The sequence below is a fragment of the Nicotiana attenuata genome, unplaced genomic scaffold (assembly GCF_001879085.1).
Source record: "Nicotiana attenuata strain UT unplaced genomic scaffold, NIATTr2, whole genome shotgun sequence".
Lineage (NCBI taxonomy): Eukaryota > Viridiplantae > Streptophyta > Magnoliopsida > Solanales > Solanaceae > Nicotiana > Nicotiana attenuata.
This window is the reverse complement of record NW_017671949.1, coordinates 57,355-77,308: the sequence shown is the minus strand read 5'-3', so window position 1 is coordinate 77,308 and position 19,954 is coordinate 57,355. Positions and strand designations below refer to the sequence as shown.

The 19,954-nt window shown below is 39.0% G+C and overlaps 2 protein-coding genes across 2 annotated transcripts; both read right to left on the bottom strand.

The window, feature by feature from the left end:
* Positions 1-7,903: 7,903 nt before the first annotated feature.
* LOC109211005 (L-tryptophan--pyruvate aminotransferase 1-like) lies at positions 7,904-12,221 on the bottom strand. Its single transcript, XM_019374495.1, has 5 exons — positions 11,806-12,221; positions 10,817-11,120; positions 9,721-10,001; positions 8,848-9,140; positions 7,904-8,284 (listed from the first exon to the last, which is right to left on the bottom strand). Exons 1-5 carry the CDS (start codon positions 11,916-11,918, stop codon positions 8,085-8,087), a joined length of 1,191 nt encoding a protein of 396 aa, XP_019230040.1. The 5' UTR covers positions 11,919-12,221; the 3' UTR covers positions 7,904-8,084.
* A 2,167-nt stretch (positions 12,222-14,388) lies between these two features.
* On the bottom strand, positions 14,389-19,460 carry LOC109211001 (lipase-like). Its single transcript, XM_019374490.1, has 8 exons — positions 18,524-19,460; positions 18,316-18,410; positions 18,090-18,193; positions 17,811-17,911; positions 17,626-17,729; positions 16,767-17,204; positions 15,836-15,967; positions 14,389-14,877 (listed from the first exon to the last, which is right to left on the bottom strand). The coding sequence occupies exons 1-8, from the start codon at positions 18,779-18,781 to the stop codon at positions 14,721-14,723; spliced, it is 1,389 nt and encodes a 462-aa protein (XP_019230035.1). The 5' UTR covers positions 18,782-19,460; the 3' UTR covers positions 14,389-14,720.
* Positions 19,461-19,954: the final 494 nt, after the last annotated feature.

Sequence of the window (19,954 nt, the reverse complement as noted above, 5' to 3'; positions counted from 1 at the left end):
TTCACGGAAGCTTAGACCATATTTCCAATGTCACCCCATCTCGGTCGTCATGACTATCCCCCTGAGGAGCATTTTGCATAAACTCGAGCTATTGGTAAAGCTAGCCAAATGGGCCATCGAGCTAAGTGAGCAAGATATCACATACCAGCCACGAACAACAATAAAGTCACAAGTGCTCGCCGACTTAGTCACCGATTTTAGCGCAAAAATAATGCCTGAAGTCGAGAGGGAAGTCGTCCAAACTTCCTTCCAAACACAAGACCTCTGGGTCCTATACACCGATGGCGCATCTAACGCGTCAAGTTCCAGACTGGGACTCGTACTCGAGGTCCCAACAGGCAAAGTGATTCACCAGTCCACAAGGTTCCCGAACATGACTAACAATGAGTCCGAGTGTGAGACCGTAATCGCAGGTTCAAGGCTAGCACTCTAATACGGAGCAAAACGGTTGAAACTGCATTGTGATTCCCAGCTCGTAGTCAACCAAGTCACAGGGACTTTCCAATCAAGGAACCAAGATTAAAAAAATACCAGACAGAAATATGCAAGCTTCTGCCTAAGTTCGACAAATATCTGCTCGATCAAATCCCACGAGCGCAGAATGCTGAGGCAAATGGACTCGCTAAACTGGCCGCAGCTACCAAAAGCATCACAACCGGAGACAAAAACGTGGTCCATCTCCTCAACTCATCACTAACCAAGTCGAGGTAAGAACCATAAACTTAACTTGGTACTGGCGCAATTGTATTGTCGCATAATTGCAGGACGACACACTCCTTGGCGACATAAAAGAGGCCAAAAAACTAAGAATGCAAGCGGCCAGGTACATTATCCTCTACAACGGTCTATACAAAAGGACCTACGGCGGAACTCTGGAGAAGTGCTTAGGCCCAAACCAAACTCAGGGCGTCCTCGAAGAAGTCCATGAAGGCCACTGCTAGGCTCACTCCGGCAATCGGGCACTGTTGAGATGCCTCATACGGGCGGGATATTACTGGCCCACCATGAAAAAGGATACTGCAAACCTCGTAAGGAAATGCGAGCCGTGCCAAAGGTACGCCCCAATAATTCACCAAGCAGGCGAACATCTCTATTTAGTCACCTTCCCTTGGCCGCTCATCAAATGGGGAATGGACATCGTGGGCCCCCTCCCAAATACGGGAACATGAAGTAATCACCTTTATATGGATAAACATCATCTGCCAGTTCGGCCTTCCCAAAGAAATCAGCTGTGACAACGGACCCCAGTTCACAGGAAAGAAAACCGCCGAATTCTTCGAAGAAGGGCATATAAAGAGGATACTCTCAACCCCATATCACCTCGCACGTAACGGGCAAGTGAAGTCATCCAATAAGTTAATTATAAATATCATGAAGAAGAAGCTCGAAGATGCCAAGGGACTGTGGCCGAAAATACTACCAGAAGTATAATGGGCCTACCAAACAACTTCGAAAACGAGAACAAGAGAGACGCCCTATTCTCTGGCCTACGGGACCGAGGCAGTAATACCAGTCGAGGTAGGAGAACCCAACCTAAGGTACTCTCATGAGAGCGGCACGAGTAACGACGAGAGCAGAAGGCAAGAACTCGATGAAGTCGACGAACGAAGAGATATGGCCTACATAAGAATGGTCGCTCAAAAACAACAAGCAGAACGCTATTACAACAAGAAAGCAAAGGCCAGGCCGCTCAAAGTTGGGGACTATGTACTGAAAGCTAAAACTCCGGCGAACAAAGATCCCAGGGAAGGCAAGCTGCGAACAAATTGGGATGGTCCGTATAAAATCACAGCCGAAGCAAACAAGGGTTCATTCCTATTAGAGACAATGGAAGGAAAGCTAATACCAAACATTTTGAATATCAACCACCTTAAATACTTCAACTTCTTAGAGAAAAAGCGTCCCCCAAACCGTACTCTTTCTTCCCTCACTTGAGTTTTGTCCCATTTGGGTTTTCTCAAGGAGGTTTTTAACGAGGCGGCGAAGGGAACGCTTCGAGTCGAAGTACGTGAAGGTAGGGCCGTGGTTACTATTTTATTGCTTGACCTCTCAATACTCTCCAGATCGACCAATGAAGGGACTAGATAGATTGGGACTGGATGCCAACCAACACCAAAAAATTTGTAAATTTCTGAAGTAGGTAACCAAAGCAACAATGTCAAAGCAATAAACTTTATGCTTATTAGCACACCTTTTCCGCATTAAGGTTATGTTCGACCCCGCTCGAACAAACACCTATCGGCCCTCGGTCGTGATTTAATAAAAGGTTATGTTGTATCTGGCTCGAACAAACATCTACCGGCCCTCGACCACGATTTAACGAAAGGTTACATTCGACCTCGCTCGAACAAACACCTACCGGCCCTCGACCGCGATTTAATGAAAGTTTACGTTTGACCCCGCACGAACAAACACCTACCGGCCCTTGGCTGCAATTTAACGAAAGGTTATGTTCGACCTCACTCGAACAAGTGCTTATCGACCCTCGACCGTGATTTAAGGAAAAGGTTATGTTCGACCTCCCTCGAACAAATGCCTACCGGCCCTCGGCCGTGATCTAATGAAAGGTTATGTTCGACCTCGCTTGAAAAAGCACCTATCGCCCCTCGGCCATGATCTAATGAAAGGTTATGTTCAATCTCGCTCGAACAAACACCTATCAATCCTTGGCCGTGATCTAACGAAAGGTTATGTTCGACCTCGCTCGAACAAACGCTTACCGGCCCTCGGTCGCGATTTAAGGAAAGGTTATGTTCGACCTTACTCGAACAAGCACCTATCGGCCCTCGGCCGTGATCTAATGAAAGGTTATGTTCGACCTCGCTCGAACAAGCACCTATCAGCCCTCGGCCGCGATCTAATGAAAGATTATGTTCGAACTCGCTCGAACAAACACCTATCGGCCCTCGGCCACATCCCAACAAAGAAACAAAAATATACACAAATACAGAAAATAAACCGCAGGAAGAGAAGAAGATGCAAGGAACAACTCTGATATTTCATATACTTAAAAAACTGCTTACAATAGGCTCTTGAAGACGCCGACAAAAAATATACAAAAAAATCAAAAGAGAAAACTACTGGCCACCACCATCACGGCCTTCAACATACCCATCGACTTGGCCCTCAAACACGTCGCCTCCTTGACCATCAACACCCTCGCTATCGCCACCATCGGCCTTAGGATATGTAGCATCATACCAGGCATTCTCCTCGAGTCGGTCTACACCCTCATCCCCTTCGTCCTCACCGGCCTCAGGTGTAGCAGGATCATACCCACTAGCGACTCAAGCTTCACAAGCCTTAACACGAGCATCCTTGAGGGCAGCCTCAAAAACGGATCCCGCCACATGCAAATCTCAAAACACATCTAACTGGGCCTCGGTATGAATCCACTCCTCATACAACTCCCGAGGAACATTAGAAAAATCTAAAGTACGGGAAGAGGACGGCTATGCTAGTAATCGGACCTTCTCGGCCTCAAGATCAGCAACTCGGTTGTAGAGGCCAGAAGTCTCTTTCTCCAATTTTCCAATCCTCTCATCGAGCCGCTCTTCTTTAAGCTTTGCCGTTTCTAAGTCATTTTCTCGCTCAGAACGAAGAGTTAGGATCACCACCTCAAGAGACTCTGCCTTCCTTAAAGCCTCCGACCGAGCAGACTCCGCCTTCTCAAGATCCTTTGCCTTCTCGGCGACCTTGCCACTTAAGCTGGGTACGCAGCAAAACCACATGAGCTTGGATATTGCTGCATTGGGCTTCGACCCCCTTGTTGAGCTCAAGCTCTTCCTCTTTGCTCCTTAACGTCCCCTCCAAGATGCTGTACTTCCCCACCATCCACACCAGTTCCTCCCTGGCCTTCAAATCCTCCCTCAGTCAACGCACATCGCCACCATCACGAAGCTAACGGTACTTTTCAAGGACTCTGAAGTACTTGTCCTTCAAGTTCACATAGATATCTTTTCGCCTCTGCTCCTTACAAGCACTCTCAATTTCTAAGACAACCGTATACTAAATGAGCAAAAGAAGTTAGAGAATATGAAAGAACAAAACCAAAGGAAAATAACTACCAACGAATGTACTTACCCGAAGGGCGAGGCCGACAATGTTATTTGACAGGTCGCTGTCAATCATATCCTTGAGGGTCGTACCGTCAACTTTAGAACTAAGAAGGACAAGGGAAGAGATAATCTGTTCGGTATTCATGAGAAGATTATGGTCCATCGGGATTGTAATAGTCCTCGAACCCCCCTCCAACATTACTTCAAGCTGAGTAAGCACCTCGTCGATCATCCTCAGCTCATCTACATCCATGTCGGAATCAGATCCAACATCCTTCTCAACAATAGCCTTACCTCTATCATCAGTCAAATGAGGTATGTCTGCCGCAACACCAGAAGACTAGGCCTCTTCACGTCTTGGAAGAACAGGGCCTTCACGGTCCACCACGCCTTCGACCTCAGACCCGTCAGGTCGTATGTCCGTATTCTCCAAACAAACAGTCTCGGGACCACTGGGCTCTCCTTCATATGTACTGCGGTCGTCTCCCGAAGGACAAAGCCACAGTCTCCCACATCGGTGTCTGCCGACCTCTCCCCAACGATGTTCACAAACCTCCTCTTACGAGGCAACAAATCCCCATCACCAGGTAAAGGCTTATCGCCCTCATCGATAAGACGGTACAAGGGAGAAACAGAGTTTTCCGCGGCCGAAGTCTCCACGGTCGAAGAAATGACAGATTCATACGCATCCACTGAAGGGATTAGGGCACGAGCAAAAGCAGTAGCAGTCAAAAGGGACCGGAGCATGAACAGAAGCAGCCGCAATCAAAGAAGGGGCGAGAGCCGAGGATGTAGCAGCTTTCCTCTTTCGGAACGAGGGTGCGGGAGCTTTCGACCTCTTCAAAGGTCCCCTGGCCGAAGCTAGGGAAAACACAGGAAAAGGGAAAGGTCAGCAAAGGTAAACAAAAAGAAAAAGAACTAAGAAACCGGTGATAAAAGGAACTTACCAGTCGAAGGAAGAGCAGGACCAAACCTCTTGAAGAAACCTGACCATTTACGGATCCCCATGATGTGAGGGAGGAGCCGACCAACCCAGTCAGAAATGTCTTCTACCAAAGGAGGAGGCGAGATTTTAGCTACATGAGAAAAGGACAAGAGGTCAAAGCCCATGACTAAGCACGAGAGAAAAATCAGATACCTACAAACAAGGAAATTAGGTATTTACGAGTACAATTCCAAGCCTTAGGAAAACCGTCGACATTGGCCACCACATCCTCGGTTTTGACGAAGAAGAAGTTGAACCAAAATTGGCAGTTGTCTTTGTCATCCATCTTCACCACCAAGCACTTGCCTCCTCAGTGGCGAAGATTCAACATCGTCCCCCTATAAAAGCTAGGGGCGAACAGGTGTATTAAATGTCGAAGTCTGAGTTCGACCTCGGGCAGCTCGGCAAATCTAGTGAGCATCATTATGAGTTTATAAACGTACGATACGAGCTGAGCTGGGAAAATGCCGTACTAACGACAAAATTCCTCCGCCAGTGGAAGGAGAGGGAGTGTAGCCGACTTGGAAGGGGTAGGCATAGAAGGCGCAGTACCCAGGACGGTGGACCTGCACCGTATCCCACCTAGCCGGGATTAATTTAATGTGATTGGGAAGGCCGAACTTAGTTTAAGCTCTCCCAATTCCTTCACCGTCATCACTGACCGAAAGGCTCCAGGGTCAGCATCAAGTAGTTTGGAGAAATTAGATCTAGTATCAGGGTTGTGAGGAATTATCTCCTCCACCAACGGGAAGCTTCCATCCTCGACAATGGTAAGAACATTCTTCTCTGTAGGAGGAAACACCATCGCCAAATGGATCACATCACTTCCCTCACTAGACTCAGAAGGCATGTTAGACATGTTTTGATAAAAGAAAGAGTAGTTTCAAACGATGAAGAACTGAGAACAATGCAAATCACTGGAACAAAGAGGAGAGGTTTACATCAAGGAAAGAGCAAGAGAGTAATATACGGTTTCGAAACAACAGAAAACTTAAAACTTCAAAATCGCACCCAAATACCTCTATTTATAAGGATATTGGCACCAAGATCGAAAACGATTCATCATTACTGGGCAACAAAATCGAAGCGGCAGGTTCAATCAGAGGTTACACACGAAACAAAGCAACACATCGGGAATATGCGTCATAATGACGCACGGCATCATGACGTCATCCTAACTGGACAACATAACTCCAACAAATCGCCCGGGAAATTCGAAACGTTTGAAATGAGTGGCCCGCGTAGGGCTACGTTGCCAGTTCGTCGTAACCATCACGACCTGCACAGCTCGCGCAATTATTTAGACTACAAAAACAAGATCCACTCATCGAACCCGCCTGAAGCCGGCCTCAATAAGCGGAGGGACTAACTATATAGGTCAAAATCTGACTTTAGAATATGGGCCTAGATAGTACTACGGGAAGAGTTCCCAAGTCGTTTTTTGTCGAAATGGCCCAAGGAACGGCGAAATCTGTGGCCGAAGAGTCAACGAGAGTCGTAGTCAAGGTGTCAACAAGGGTCGAGGCCTAGGTCGAGTACCGCTGACAGAGCAGTAACAACTAGTTTTTAAGATAGGATGTTAAAGAGATTATAATAGTGGATATTTTTTGCACTTGTACTATTAGGGTTTCTTAGGAATATGTCCCATATAAATAGAAAATAAGTCAATGATAGGGAACATGTGATATTCATTTTGTAAAGAACACATTTTGACTAAAAGATTTGGCTCTCACTTGCTAAGATACAAGCATCACATTTTCACTGAGATTCTTATCCATGTTTTTCCACCAAATCCGAGAATAATTCAAATATTCAAGGGGTTGTGTATCATTCCTTATTGTCAGGAAGAACATCCACTTATTCCATCTTTTCTTGGGCGACTCATTCCTTCTATTTATTTAAATGTCATTTATTGCTATTCATTGTTATTAACTGCAACGCTATTATTTCTGATTTGTGAAATATTTACTACACATCACTGTTACTAACCGACCATACTTGCATGATATTTATTGCTCGTTAAGGACCTCATTTAAGGATATTATTGTTAGTTAAAATTAACTCTTATTTACATAAATCTAATAATTTGAAGCAAAGATGTATAAGTTTTTGTCAAACAAAATGTTGAAATTGAAAATCTTCGCAAAAGAGTCTCGGGGACCTGCCTTTACTTTATCGTAGGAAGAATCTGTGAAGTATCTCCATCGTCATAGACACGATACACTACACCATGATCATCTTAATGAGTGTCTCTTCACTTTTTATGGACAAAAGAAGTAGGCGGAATACTCACATTTCTTGTACTAGTTTAATACTAACCTATCATATCAATTGGTATTATACTGTCTCTCCATCTACATTATCGATAAGTGGGAAAGATACTTTAGGTGTTTCTTTCACGAGCAGAGGTAGGTTTATAATTAATTACCTATGCATAGTCTTGTTAATCATTACATTAAGAAAGTTTAAACATTCACTACAAGTCATGATGACTGATACCATGTGATTCAATGATCAATACAATATAGTATTAAGCATGGCTCACTAAGAGGAGCTGCCTTTTATAATATGTGTTAATTACATTTTATTTCCTCCACCAAGGTGATTGTTTGGAAATTTTGTTCACACTCACTCTTTAAATTATTCTTTATTTTTCTCTTTTGACAACTCTTTTGGCATTAATCACCACTCTTTTTAATACAAAAATTAATTTAAATAGTTGTTTATCCAACCATTTAAATTAAAAATAACCGGTAAACATATAATATATGTACAATCAATGTATAATATATATATAATTGTGTATAATTTATATATATCGGCTAAGAAAGCAAATAGTAAATCTGGCTGAAGATTTTTGTAATGATCCGTTTAATATAAACATTCAGGAAAGACTTCTACTCTTTAATAATATCCAAGTTTCATGGCTGTAAAAAGGAAATACAATATAAAGTCTAACTATCACCAACTGGTAGTTAGAATATAATTTGGTAAAGATCACTGATATATAAAATCAGCTAAATTTTCATATATAGGAAGTCTTAATTTCCATTTGTAAGTCCTTGAATAGACATAAGCCTCTGCAAAAAAATGTTGAAGTCTTCATCCCTACTCAGCATACTTATCCTAACACATTTTGGATCACTCCCAAATTTTCTTCCACTCCTTGTTTGAATCTTGTGTCCTTTAAGAAGCTTCTCAAGATCATCTTCACTTCCTTTGCACATTAGCCATGCAAATGCTGTTTCAAAACAAGACAAAATTCCAATATAAGTCTCAAATTGAAAATAGCCATTTTAATGCCTGCAATCCTAAATATTTTTTATTCACTTTTTCCATGAGTTTATGTTCTGTACAATAATCATGAATATTTTACATTATAAGTTAAGTTGGCCTGCAATAACATGTAACCTTCCAAACTGGTAATTTCGAAAATAGGGTAATAAACATGTTATAATTGATAAAATTGCAGTACAAGGGCAGCCAGGTGCACTAAGTTCCCGCTATGCGCGATGTCCCGGGAAGGGCCGGACCACAAGGGTCTATCGTACGCAGCCTTACCCTAGACGCTTTTTCCACGGCTCGAACGCATGACCTCCTGGTCACATGGCAACAACTTTACCAGCTACCACAAGGGTCTATTGTACGCAGTCTTACCCTAGAGGTTGTTTCCACGGCTCGAACCCATGACCTCCTGGTCACATGACAACAACTTTACCAGCTACGCCAAAGCTCCCCTCCAGATAATATATTTTTTTTTTTTTGCGCTATTAATATATATAACTTAAATACTTTTGACATTACCAGGGTGTGATTCATAGAAGTCTCTTGTGAAGTGGCAATACTGAAGTGGATATTTCTGGAGAGTGAAAAGGTCACTGCCCTTAACAACTTCTCTTAACTTTTGCCATCTTTTGGTCATGTGAGATTGACTATACTCAAAGAAGTTTTCCAATGTGGGATCCAAACAACTATCAGAAATCACTCCAAGAATCTTTGCAGCTCTCAATTGAGCTTCCTTTGATACCCCAATTGTGCTAATCTCCATGAACTTTGTCATCTTTCTTGCCACCTCTTTGTCCCTAACAAGAGCCCAACTGCATATCAAATAAAATTATGGGAACATTTTAGTGAGAAATTGAAATTCGTAGAATTTAAAATTTTATATCCAACTCCGATCCAAGTGTTTTAGAGCCCGTAGCTGATCCAAAGTAGCTGATAAATATTGATAATTGGTGAAAAGCACTCTTCTATGCTCGAAAACTAATTATTACAAGTAAGTAGTTACGAGTTTGAAAGGAAGTGTTGAAACTCATCATTAGTAGTTGACGTGTTCCCAAAAAAGAATAGTTGATAAGTGCTTTTTTTTAAATGACAAAAACATCCTTAAAATTATTTACATCTGAAATATAAATTAGAAAATATCTTTGTAAGAACAACGAACCGTGATTTTGTTTGGAATGGGTATTTCAAAAAAATTCAATTGATATTAGGAATAAAATAGTAACGAAATTTTTTGTTCGAAGTAAAAGTACTTTAAATACTTATGGCTTTTAGCTGATTTTGGCGTATTATAAGAACTTCTTGTATTTTACCAAAGGTTTATAACTTTTGTAATACTCTTTAATTTTGTCATTATCACCTCAATTGTAATGATTGCAATTTTTAAAAACATACCCAATTCTGGATCCAGCGTGGCCAGTGCATTTGGAAACTGTAAAGAGCATAACATCATATTTGGCTGGAGAGGTAATAGCAGTGTACTGTGGCCAGTAATAAGCTAAATCATGGATTAATATCCCTTGATCTCCATTAACAACAGGCTCTCGAGTAACCCCATCTGGATTATTTGGAGATGTAATGAACTCAATATATGGTCCATCTTTCTCAAAATTTCTTGCATCACCTGCCCATTTGTACAGCCCTGAACGCACAAAATCAGTCACTTCTGGATACGACTGCAGGCCAATACCAACAAGAAAATTGTTAATAATCAAGAAACCTCACTTTTAAAAAGATTAATCACGTGTTTAAGAATTATTATGATAACGAATGGAGTATGTGTCATGTTATAATGGATCTTAGTTATACCTAAAACCATGTGATTAATTATTAAAAAACAAGTACTAATATAGTAACATGTTTGTAAATCTTTGCATGACCATGTTCCTATGTTTCTTAGACCTACATTATAAGCAATCAACATGGTCTGAGCGACAGACATGGTTTGTTAGTGGTACATAAGTGAAGCATTATTATTAAATTTCTTGTTTCGTTGACTTTTAATTGGTTATTTAAAGATTCTACATTAGACATGTTAAAATAATATCCAAAGTCAAAATGGATGATTAGCCTTGATGAGAACCCAAATCAATATATGGCTTAAAAATTTTGTGTTATCAAGAGGCAAAACATTGAATAATAATCGGGTGAAGCCAGGAATATCACTAAATAAAGGATATTCAAGAATTAATATAGATTTGTAAAAGGTAATATATGTGATCTATATACGCCGTATACTTTGTTATAAGTACACTAACGAAGTGGTTCAACGACCACCTTTCACTATATGTGGCTACGCTACTGAATGATATAAGTAAACCACATGAAGATGATTGTCCAATTAGCGGAACAAAAGATTGACATGAGAAACCGATGTTCTTGGTACATAATCCCATTTATTTCTTTGTACAATAACATCCAGCCAATGATAAAAACAGATATATAGAAAGTGTGCAATATATGGTACTTGTAAATCACTAAATAGCCGTACCGAATAGAAAGGTGCAGCTGAAACAACACTGATAGGTTCAGGTTGATCTGTAGGAGAAAGAGCATAGAGTGCAGCCTGAATAAGCTGGCTTGATCCTGTCCCAACGACGACGTAATGATCATCCACAATTGCATTTCCAACCACATTGTGTAGCCTCTTTATCTCTTCTTCTAGTTTTGGCTCAAGGAACCAGCACAAGTTCTTGGCATTAGCAAAATAACTCAATGACTGATAACCACTGAATGTAATGTCACACCTGTTGCCCATCTTTCGCCAGTATGATTCATACATTACTGGATCACCCCTATACACAAAAAATGAAATTCCAAATTAGTATATTCCAACAAAGAAGGTAAGAATTTGAGGATTTCAGTATTTCTGGTACACATCTATAAAATTAAAAAAAAATAAAATATGCGCACAACACAATTCCAAAAGCTAGTTTATGAGGTGAGTATCACATAAGACGATATAAGGTAACAACGGTTCATTTCCTCTATTAGGATGTTATTATAACGGATTACTTGCACCTTAAATCGTGGTCTTTTCTGAGGCCACTATTTAAATTTTGTTCCCCGTTAGTATAGAGGGGTAAATTTTCTCCTTAAGAAGTAGTTGGATATCTTTCTTTTTTTTTCAGAATAATTTAGCACACTCGGGTAACGGGAGACGAAATTTAAAAATGGCCTGAAACAAGGCCATTTGTGCAAATGCCTTCATTCTCAGGGGCGGAGCTAGAGTGTCGGGACCAGGTTTAGCCGATCGAACCCAATAGCGTTGGTTCGAACTTTGTATTTGTCTTAAAAAATCCATTGAGTAATCCAGAACGCAGTAACTTAAAACAATTTAGAATCCTGAACTCATATAAGTTTGAAATTCTGGCTCCGCCTCTGCTTATTCTGACTAAGTATTTGGAGCGTGAACAACATAAAATAAGGAGAATGGGGTGGGACATGCTAACAACAATGAATTGGAGAAAGAACACTTACTGATCAAGATTGATAAGAGTATCCCAGTTGATGAGAGTGACATTTTCTCTTGTTTCAGGAATTGCAGAAGGGACTGGAGAACACTTGATAAGACAAGCCTCTGTGCCACACATCTTCTTTTCTTTCTAAAACCTTTGATCAATCAAAAAATAAGCTATTGCTATTTAGGATATGTTTATAATTGGAGAAGACAGATTTTTGTACTAATCCATGTCTTGCATGCTGCACTATATATAGGGGAGGAGGCAAAGGCTAATGCACAAAAGGTCTCTTAATTAATAGATAGAATTTTAAATGGATTCTCTTACTAATTCTCCATAAAAAGCCTTCTAATTAATAGGCAGAATCTTAGATGGATTCCCTAATAAGTGTAATTATGTCTTTTCTAATCTTGATTTTTGCATTTTAGCTGTTTCGAGAGAATACTTTGAATGGTAAAAAACAGTTGAAAGCAGATAAGATAGAGTCTTGCAATTTTGTCCGTATAGTAAGGAGATTAAATCTCTTGATCTAAACAAAGGAAATTGTATTTTTGACACATATGGGAAATTTTTTGTGTTTATCTAGATTGATTTAAGGGAAAAATTTTTGTGTTTATCCATTTTGATCAAAGATACTACTAAGTCAACAACTAACTTGTATTTTTTATAATAAAAGAAAAAACAGATAGGGAAAAAATTGAAGAGACAACGGTAAAATATAAAAATGAAAAACAAAATAATATGGTCAGTTCTTTTTATTTTTTTTGTCTCTTTAAGTGTTTTCATTAAATTAGAAGAACTGCATCACTGCATGTGATGTAAGTTTGACTGTTGGTATCAAAGAGAATCGAACTCTATAAAATAAGATGAAACTTAACTGAGTTCTCTCTTTAGGAATCTTTTTGGTTTCTGTATGGATGTTGGGTCGTTATGTTGCTGGCTCTTGGTCGGCGCTTTAATTGTGTATGTTGGAATAGTCAGTCGTATAAATTTAGATCACAAAATAGTGTCTTTTAATTAGCCTGGTGTTCGAGTAACTTACGCGAACCTCTACTATTTTATCAGTTATTTGTTACCTCTCAACAGTACATATACTAAGTAACTTTGCAGGGCCATGTACAGAAAAAGAGAAAAGAAATGTTGTACTACTAATTTTTTTTTTTTTTATTAAGAAAGTCCTTTTTAGATAGCGTGATATTCAAGTAACTTACGCGAACCTTAACTATTTTATCAATTATCTATTACCATATCTAATAACACATACACTAAGTAAGTTTGCTGACCATGCATTAAGCATATGATTTTGTCTTTATCTAGAATTGTTATCCTATTTCCGATGATTTCATTAAGACCGTTAGGCCATCATCATTTTTATCTTCTTCAAAAAAACAAACTCAATATCCATCTGAAAATCGGGCTTACTCAGTATACCAAGTGCTCTACAACTAGAGCAGGAGAGAACGATCGTGTATACTGTATGCTATGTTTCTCTTGCATTTATGCAAATGTAAGTTATTTCTATGTCTCAAACGAGTGACCTACTAGATACCAGGGAAGCAGCATGCATTACTGTTGTGCCAAGGCTCCCCTCAAATTCAATAACTGAAAAAAAAGTATAAAAATATTTGTATCAGACTTTCATAGTGAGTTGTGGTCGGATGGTTTGATTCTGCAAAAATAAGAATGGCATGTGCAATTGAATGATGATACATGTGCTGCCCATGACAATGCATGTGTAGAAGGCCAGTGCTAAAGCAATGCTCTACCACAACTCCAGGCAAAACATAAGGTCTCTCCATCTGCACAAGTTTATGCAATTCTAAGCAAGAGAGCTAATATACTTATTTTCTTTGGCAAGACTTACTAAACAACATCAAATACACAGATTGTCTCTGTGTTTCCTTTTAGTATTTCTTCTTATCAAGTTTTTACTTACAAAGTCCCGAGTTTACTGCATCAGCATGTCAGATTGGAAACAGCAAACTGGCTAAACTCATTTGCATTGACACTAAAACTAAATCCTAAGGCTCCCGAAATGTAACTCCTAAGCTCTATTACTAAACCCCCGTACCCACCCTAACCTCCCTCGTCTCGGTAAAGACTAAACAAACGTCCAACCTACGTGTAAACTGAACCAGTAAACTTAAAGAACCACGTAAAACGAAGAAAACGTTAGTAGTACCAAAGGTAAAACGGCAAACGAANGATTTCATCAATTAACCTACATTACTGGATGGAGAAAAACAATCCGCTATTCAAAAAAGAACGCAGACGAGAGTACTCCCCACCAACCTCAAAAGCTCTTTTTCTCCATCCCCTTCACCCGCGTTGCTTGTACAATAACGTCTTAACCCCAAGTAAGTTGGAATCAACTATATGAATCCTCAGTGTCCATACACCATATTGCTCCATTCAACCCTTAATGCTTCTACTCAGGAAAAAAAGAAGATTGAAAGACTTCAACTAATAACAAATACCAGTTCCACAGAGAGCTCGCTGTGTAGTGGCCAAATCTTGAGTTCAGTAAGCTTCAGAAGCAACACAATAATAACTTAAATGCATAACAATCAGTTTTTACTAAAATTCTAAAACGTAATGCAGATCATCAAAAAGTTAAAGCAGAAACCTCTACTGTATTCTATGAAAGTCTATCTTTATGTTTTTCATATTACAAGGGACCAGTGTACCATGTCTCCTTAATTCACATTTTTCCTCTGAAAGCCTACACACTAGAGTGGTGGTAATCATTACATACAGTAGAAGCAGAATGGGATTCTGATCTATTCACATTTACATTTCAAGAGAAAAATAAATTTTTGTCTGAAGAAAAACAAGAAAGCATAAGAGTGTGTGATGTCGTCGCAGTTTTCCTTCTCTTTAACCTCTATTCTCTTTATAGCTTGTAGCGCATCGGTGAGGGCAACATAATGTTAACTATGAAATTATATGGTCTGGCATCATCGGATTTTTTCTGAAAACGTGCTTCCTGCAGCGCTCAAATATGCTGTCATAGATCAAATCAAATTGAACTCCAGCTCGTTCGCGATTCACAATGAAAAGAATGTGATCACCTTCAACAATCTTATAGTACCTGATTCCAGAAAAAGAAAAAGAAATATCAATACTAAAGCAGCCCTGAAATACCGTCGTTTTATTCAAATAACAACTACACATAGAATTCCAATCTCACTCTATAGCAATCTCAAGTATCCGATATGTGTCAAGACAAATATGCAGTATTTCCAATAGTTGCAAATTTTAAAAGTCAAACATTTTCCATATATCACAAAGTGAATAGGCATAAATACTAAGAACATAAAAGCCATAATTTCCAAAATATTATGTTTAAGGGAGTAAAATGGGAATCATAAAAGAGAAATTGAGATAATAGAGCAACAAGAGGTGCAGAAGTCCAATTACAAGAAGCGGAAAGCAAATACAGAGGATTCATCTTTTTGGGAGATGAAAAAGAAGACCATCTGAGCAATTCTTTAATCGCACACCTCTGCTAGATTTTCTTTAAAGTTCCTCTAACAAGAAAAGGCTTGATGTTGCAACTTCTAGCCACCTTGTCAACAATTTTAACACATCCACTTCAACCGGACAAAGAGATATGGATGTCCAGTCAAATCTATCAATCAAAATAAGGGAATATAACAAACCCTTAAACAATGACATACGAAAATACTGGTTTGTAAATTGGACTTGCTTCAGAATAGTTAATTACTATAATCCTAATGATAACCAAAAGAAATAGAGAAGATGACACTTTGGTTTAGAAACTTCTTAGTACTTACAACTAAGAATCCATGACCAATAATAGGTGGTGGTTCTTTAGAAAAGAGTTCAATTCTATGAAAACCTCAAAACCAGATAGGAATGAGAAAATAAGTATGATGGAAGTGTCAGTAAAAACTGTGTCAATTATGAAAAGAGTTCAATTTTCTCACAAACTGCTAGACTAATAATAGAATTTAAAGAAGTTAAATACCAGAATGGCAACTTGGCAAAAGATATATAATAGCAGAAGCTTAAGACCGGTAGCCTACCAAATGCCAGGTCGCAAAGGGTGGCAATCAGAATCTTTAACAACCAGTTGACTTGGGTGCTCAACTGGGAAGCGAGGGTGTGTCATAGATATAGTGTTGAGTGCACCATCATTGTCCCACCAATCCTCATCCCTGCAAGAATTAGATGTACAGAAAGATGAAATTACGTATGGCTTGTATAAGAACTGTTATTTAGCAGTTCCGCCCCGTTTGGATACATGATAATTGCTTTAAGAAGTAACTAGAGGATAAAATCTGTTGGTTTGGCGGTTTTGAATCTTTCAGAGATAATAATTTGCAAGTCTAAACTCCTCATAAGACAATTACTACGAAATTGCTATACAAAGCTTTGAGGCGGAACTAAAACTGGGAGGATAAGAAACCCACTCAAAGTGATGTTCTAAATACTTAATTTGAAACTGGCGTTAGTGCATCCAAGGAATTTTTGCATGCATCAATTTCATGGAGCCTATAGCCAAGTTTCATACACTAGTCCGGACAATACAAAATACTGTTGCACAAAGAGCAAAAACCTCAAAACAGAGAATAAGTGGCATAACAACAACACTTATAGTTTGTTTGACCAAGCTTACGAAATCTGCTTATTTTGAGAAAGTGTTTTTTTAGTCAAAAGTACTTTTGAAAAATAGCAAATTGTGTTTGGCTAATCAATTTGAAAAGAAATTTTGCCAATATTATTAGAGCAGCTATTTGTGCTTGGCCAAGGTTCCAAAAGTGCTTTTGAGGAAAAGCTAATATTTTTAGCTTCTGAAATTCAGCATCTGCCACTACTCAAAAGAATTTATTTTTTTCCTAAAAACTTGCCCTAACAGGCTATTACTTGCAGTAGATACCTTGCTGGGAATCTTTGCTACATTGTAACTGCCGATATATTTGAATCAAAATAATAAGGAGAAAACAAAAGACACACCTATATCCCTTATATGGGGGAGGGACATCGGGAGGATGCCGCCATAGACTCATTTGCAGGACTCTGATGAACAGCAGAGGATGTATCCCAAGTATGCCAGAAGGGACTGTTAGACCCATGACTTTCGCGGTACGCTTGGTAGCATAGCTGAAGTAGTATGTATTAGGAAACGTATGCAAGTGGCTGTTCAACTTGATCGACCCCTGGAGGGTAAGATCAGGAAGTATCCAATCCCCTGAAGCAAACGGACCAGCATTTCCTAAAAGGCAATCAAGAAGACCCCATATTCCAATTTTTCTCCAGGATATGTTGAAGTGGTCAAACCCAAAGTTGTAATAGTTCTTTAGCCAGGGAATGTCAATCCAATCGTAAATTAGTACTCCAATGCGACAAAGTTGGAGCAAAGACACTGGCCTCAAGGACTTCCCATCTTCAGGTCTGTAAATGAAATCAGTTGATTCAGTACATAAAGATCACGATTTCAGCAAACCATAAGAAATCTTGGGTAAACATAAAACTTATAAGAAAAAACTACAAACAGATAACAGCAATTCTAAAGCAGATTTTAGAGAAACAACAAAGTTAAAACCTTCATATGATCATTATTGAATACCAATATGATAATTAATGGTTGAATGAATTGAAGGCACCTAAAGTGGCATCTGAACATAGCATCTACTTAAAGCTCGATCATTACTAAAAATTAAGCCAATAGCGCAATTGATATAATGAACAGCCATGATAGCACTTACATAGTTGTCTATACCACAATAACAGATCAAATATAGTTGAACAACAGAAAATAAGATTTTCTCTTTGGGATAAATGAACTACAGATAATAAGATATCAGAAACCTACTGCATTCCATCAAAATAGGTTCTTGTTGTCCCGTTGAATGCTCCAGACAACGATGTGATGCTTAAGACCCAGTTCTCGGACGTGTTCTCAAATCCCTTAAATGCCTACAATCACAATAAGCTTTAAATTAACAACAAACTTCTTTTAAATCTCGCAATCCATGAATTAATTATAAGCAGACTCACCTTGTCAGCCAGCATTTGTTGCAAAACTCGAACAACCTGTGCTCCAGCTGAATGCCCAACAAAATGAATAGGGTGATCTTCATCCCATTCTGGGTAATGCCCTGCTTACAAGAAAGTACGAAAGGCTAAATTAACCATTCATAATTTCACAAAAACATCGTAATGCAATAAAAACTAAACAGAGAAGGAAGACAAGTTTCAACCTTGTTCATTAGTACCATGAATTTACAAACATTGAAATTACAAAAAGCTAAACAATGAGGAAAAAGAGATTCTAACCCTGTTCATAAATTCGTCCGAATTGGGAATGTCCACAGGCCTTACTATGTTCTTCCCCATAATCAACTTGCCCTCCTTTCAAATAATAAAACAACTCACGAGCCCTGAAACATAAAATCCGTCAAATGTTGCCCAAAAAAAAACATGTACAACAGAACAAAACAACATTACAGCAACATGCAACTAAGAACATAAATAACAAGAATTTGAAGCAGCATCAACCCACCTGTCATATATGCTAGTTAGAGAGCCCAAATCAGGCACAAGAACCCTATCATCCTTCTTCTCTGCACCAGCAAAATATGAAAGCCCTCCTAATCTCTACACAAAACATCACAATTCCAATGCCATGTTATAATTATACCTCAAAGATTACAATATAAATGGATGGAAAAAACAGACCCCGTAATAGGAAAAAAATAAAAATGACATACCCCTTTTCCAAAACCAAAGATTCCATGAACCAACACAATGGGGGGCAGATCTTCTGCACTTGTATTAATTGCCTTTGAATCTTCTGTTTTTAAGTTAGCCTCCAAATTATTAGGCTTGTAAAAACAATCAGTTAAAGCCTGGGAAAGATCACCAGCCACAGCTGTGCTAAATATGTAAAACCCATATGCCAAATGAACAAAAGAACTCACAAACAGCTCTGTCAATTGCAGTGCTGTTATCCACCACCTTACTATCATTTTCTTTTTTTCTATTAATAACACAAAATATGAATAAAAAATTTTGTTTTACCACCTCCCTTCTTCAAGAAAACAAGAAAGCAGCAAGCTTTGATCAATCAACAACTATTCCGAAAGGAACAAGAATCTCATCAAATAATTAAACCCCCAAAAGGGTGTTTGTATAGGAACGAAGAAAATCAAAACAATTTTTTTTTTTCAATTTTCAAGGGTAGAAGAAGGGAGGCAAATCAAGCAATGCTTTTCAAAGAAGCCCCCAAAATGGGGGGGTCCTTTTAGCTTTGAAGAGAAGAAGAGGAAAATTCAAGACTTTGAAATATACGTAATAGTTTCCCACAATTATCTCATTGCCCACCTTAATCACAATAAAAGACCAATCAAAGCCTCATTTTTATTGCACCCCCATTTGATTTTTGTGTACATAAAAGGAGTGGGGTAGGGGAAATTGGGGCCCACCACACCTCAAAGACTGGTGGGAGTTGGTGCCAGTTGCCATTCAGGGTCTAAAAATAGGGTCTTGGAAATTCAAAAGAATCTAAAAAGGGAAATTGGAGAGTGCCAATTCATCAGCATTAGTGATGGAGATTTGGTGAACAATACAAGATTATGCCTAAATATTGGGGATAAAGATATTATTTAAGGAATAAGTAAGGCGCATAATCGAAAATGGTCTTAAATATCGGGGTGGTTTGTTTGGTGTTAGGTGGAAGTTGATTCTGGCTAAGATTCTACGTAATAATAAAATGTTCTAGGAGTTTCTCTTGCATAAAAAACACAAGAGCAAGAACGAGGCATTGGTTGGAAAAGAGCTGGAAAGTTCTGTGTTTTGTATATTTAACTATAAACCAACCAAATCCAGAATGGTCTAATTCCCTTATCCAAATCAATTATCATTGGCATCCTTCCATTTGTTTTCGCTCTTCTCATCCACGCACTTTTCTCCAAAGGTGCACACCACACTTCCAACGTATAGCTCTTCTTTTTTCTTTTTCTTTTTTTCTTAAAGGAAAAGCAGTTTTTTTTTTAAAAAACTCCCCTCCCCTTCGATTCCCTCTTTGTTTGGAGCTAATTGCTCTTGTGGTGACTCAAACCCACAATAAGTCTATCGAGTTGGCGAAGATTCTCCAGAAGAGGAATGTCAATATAGCATGTGTCCAGGAGACTAAGTGGGTA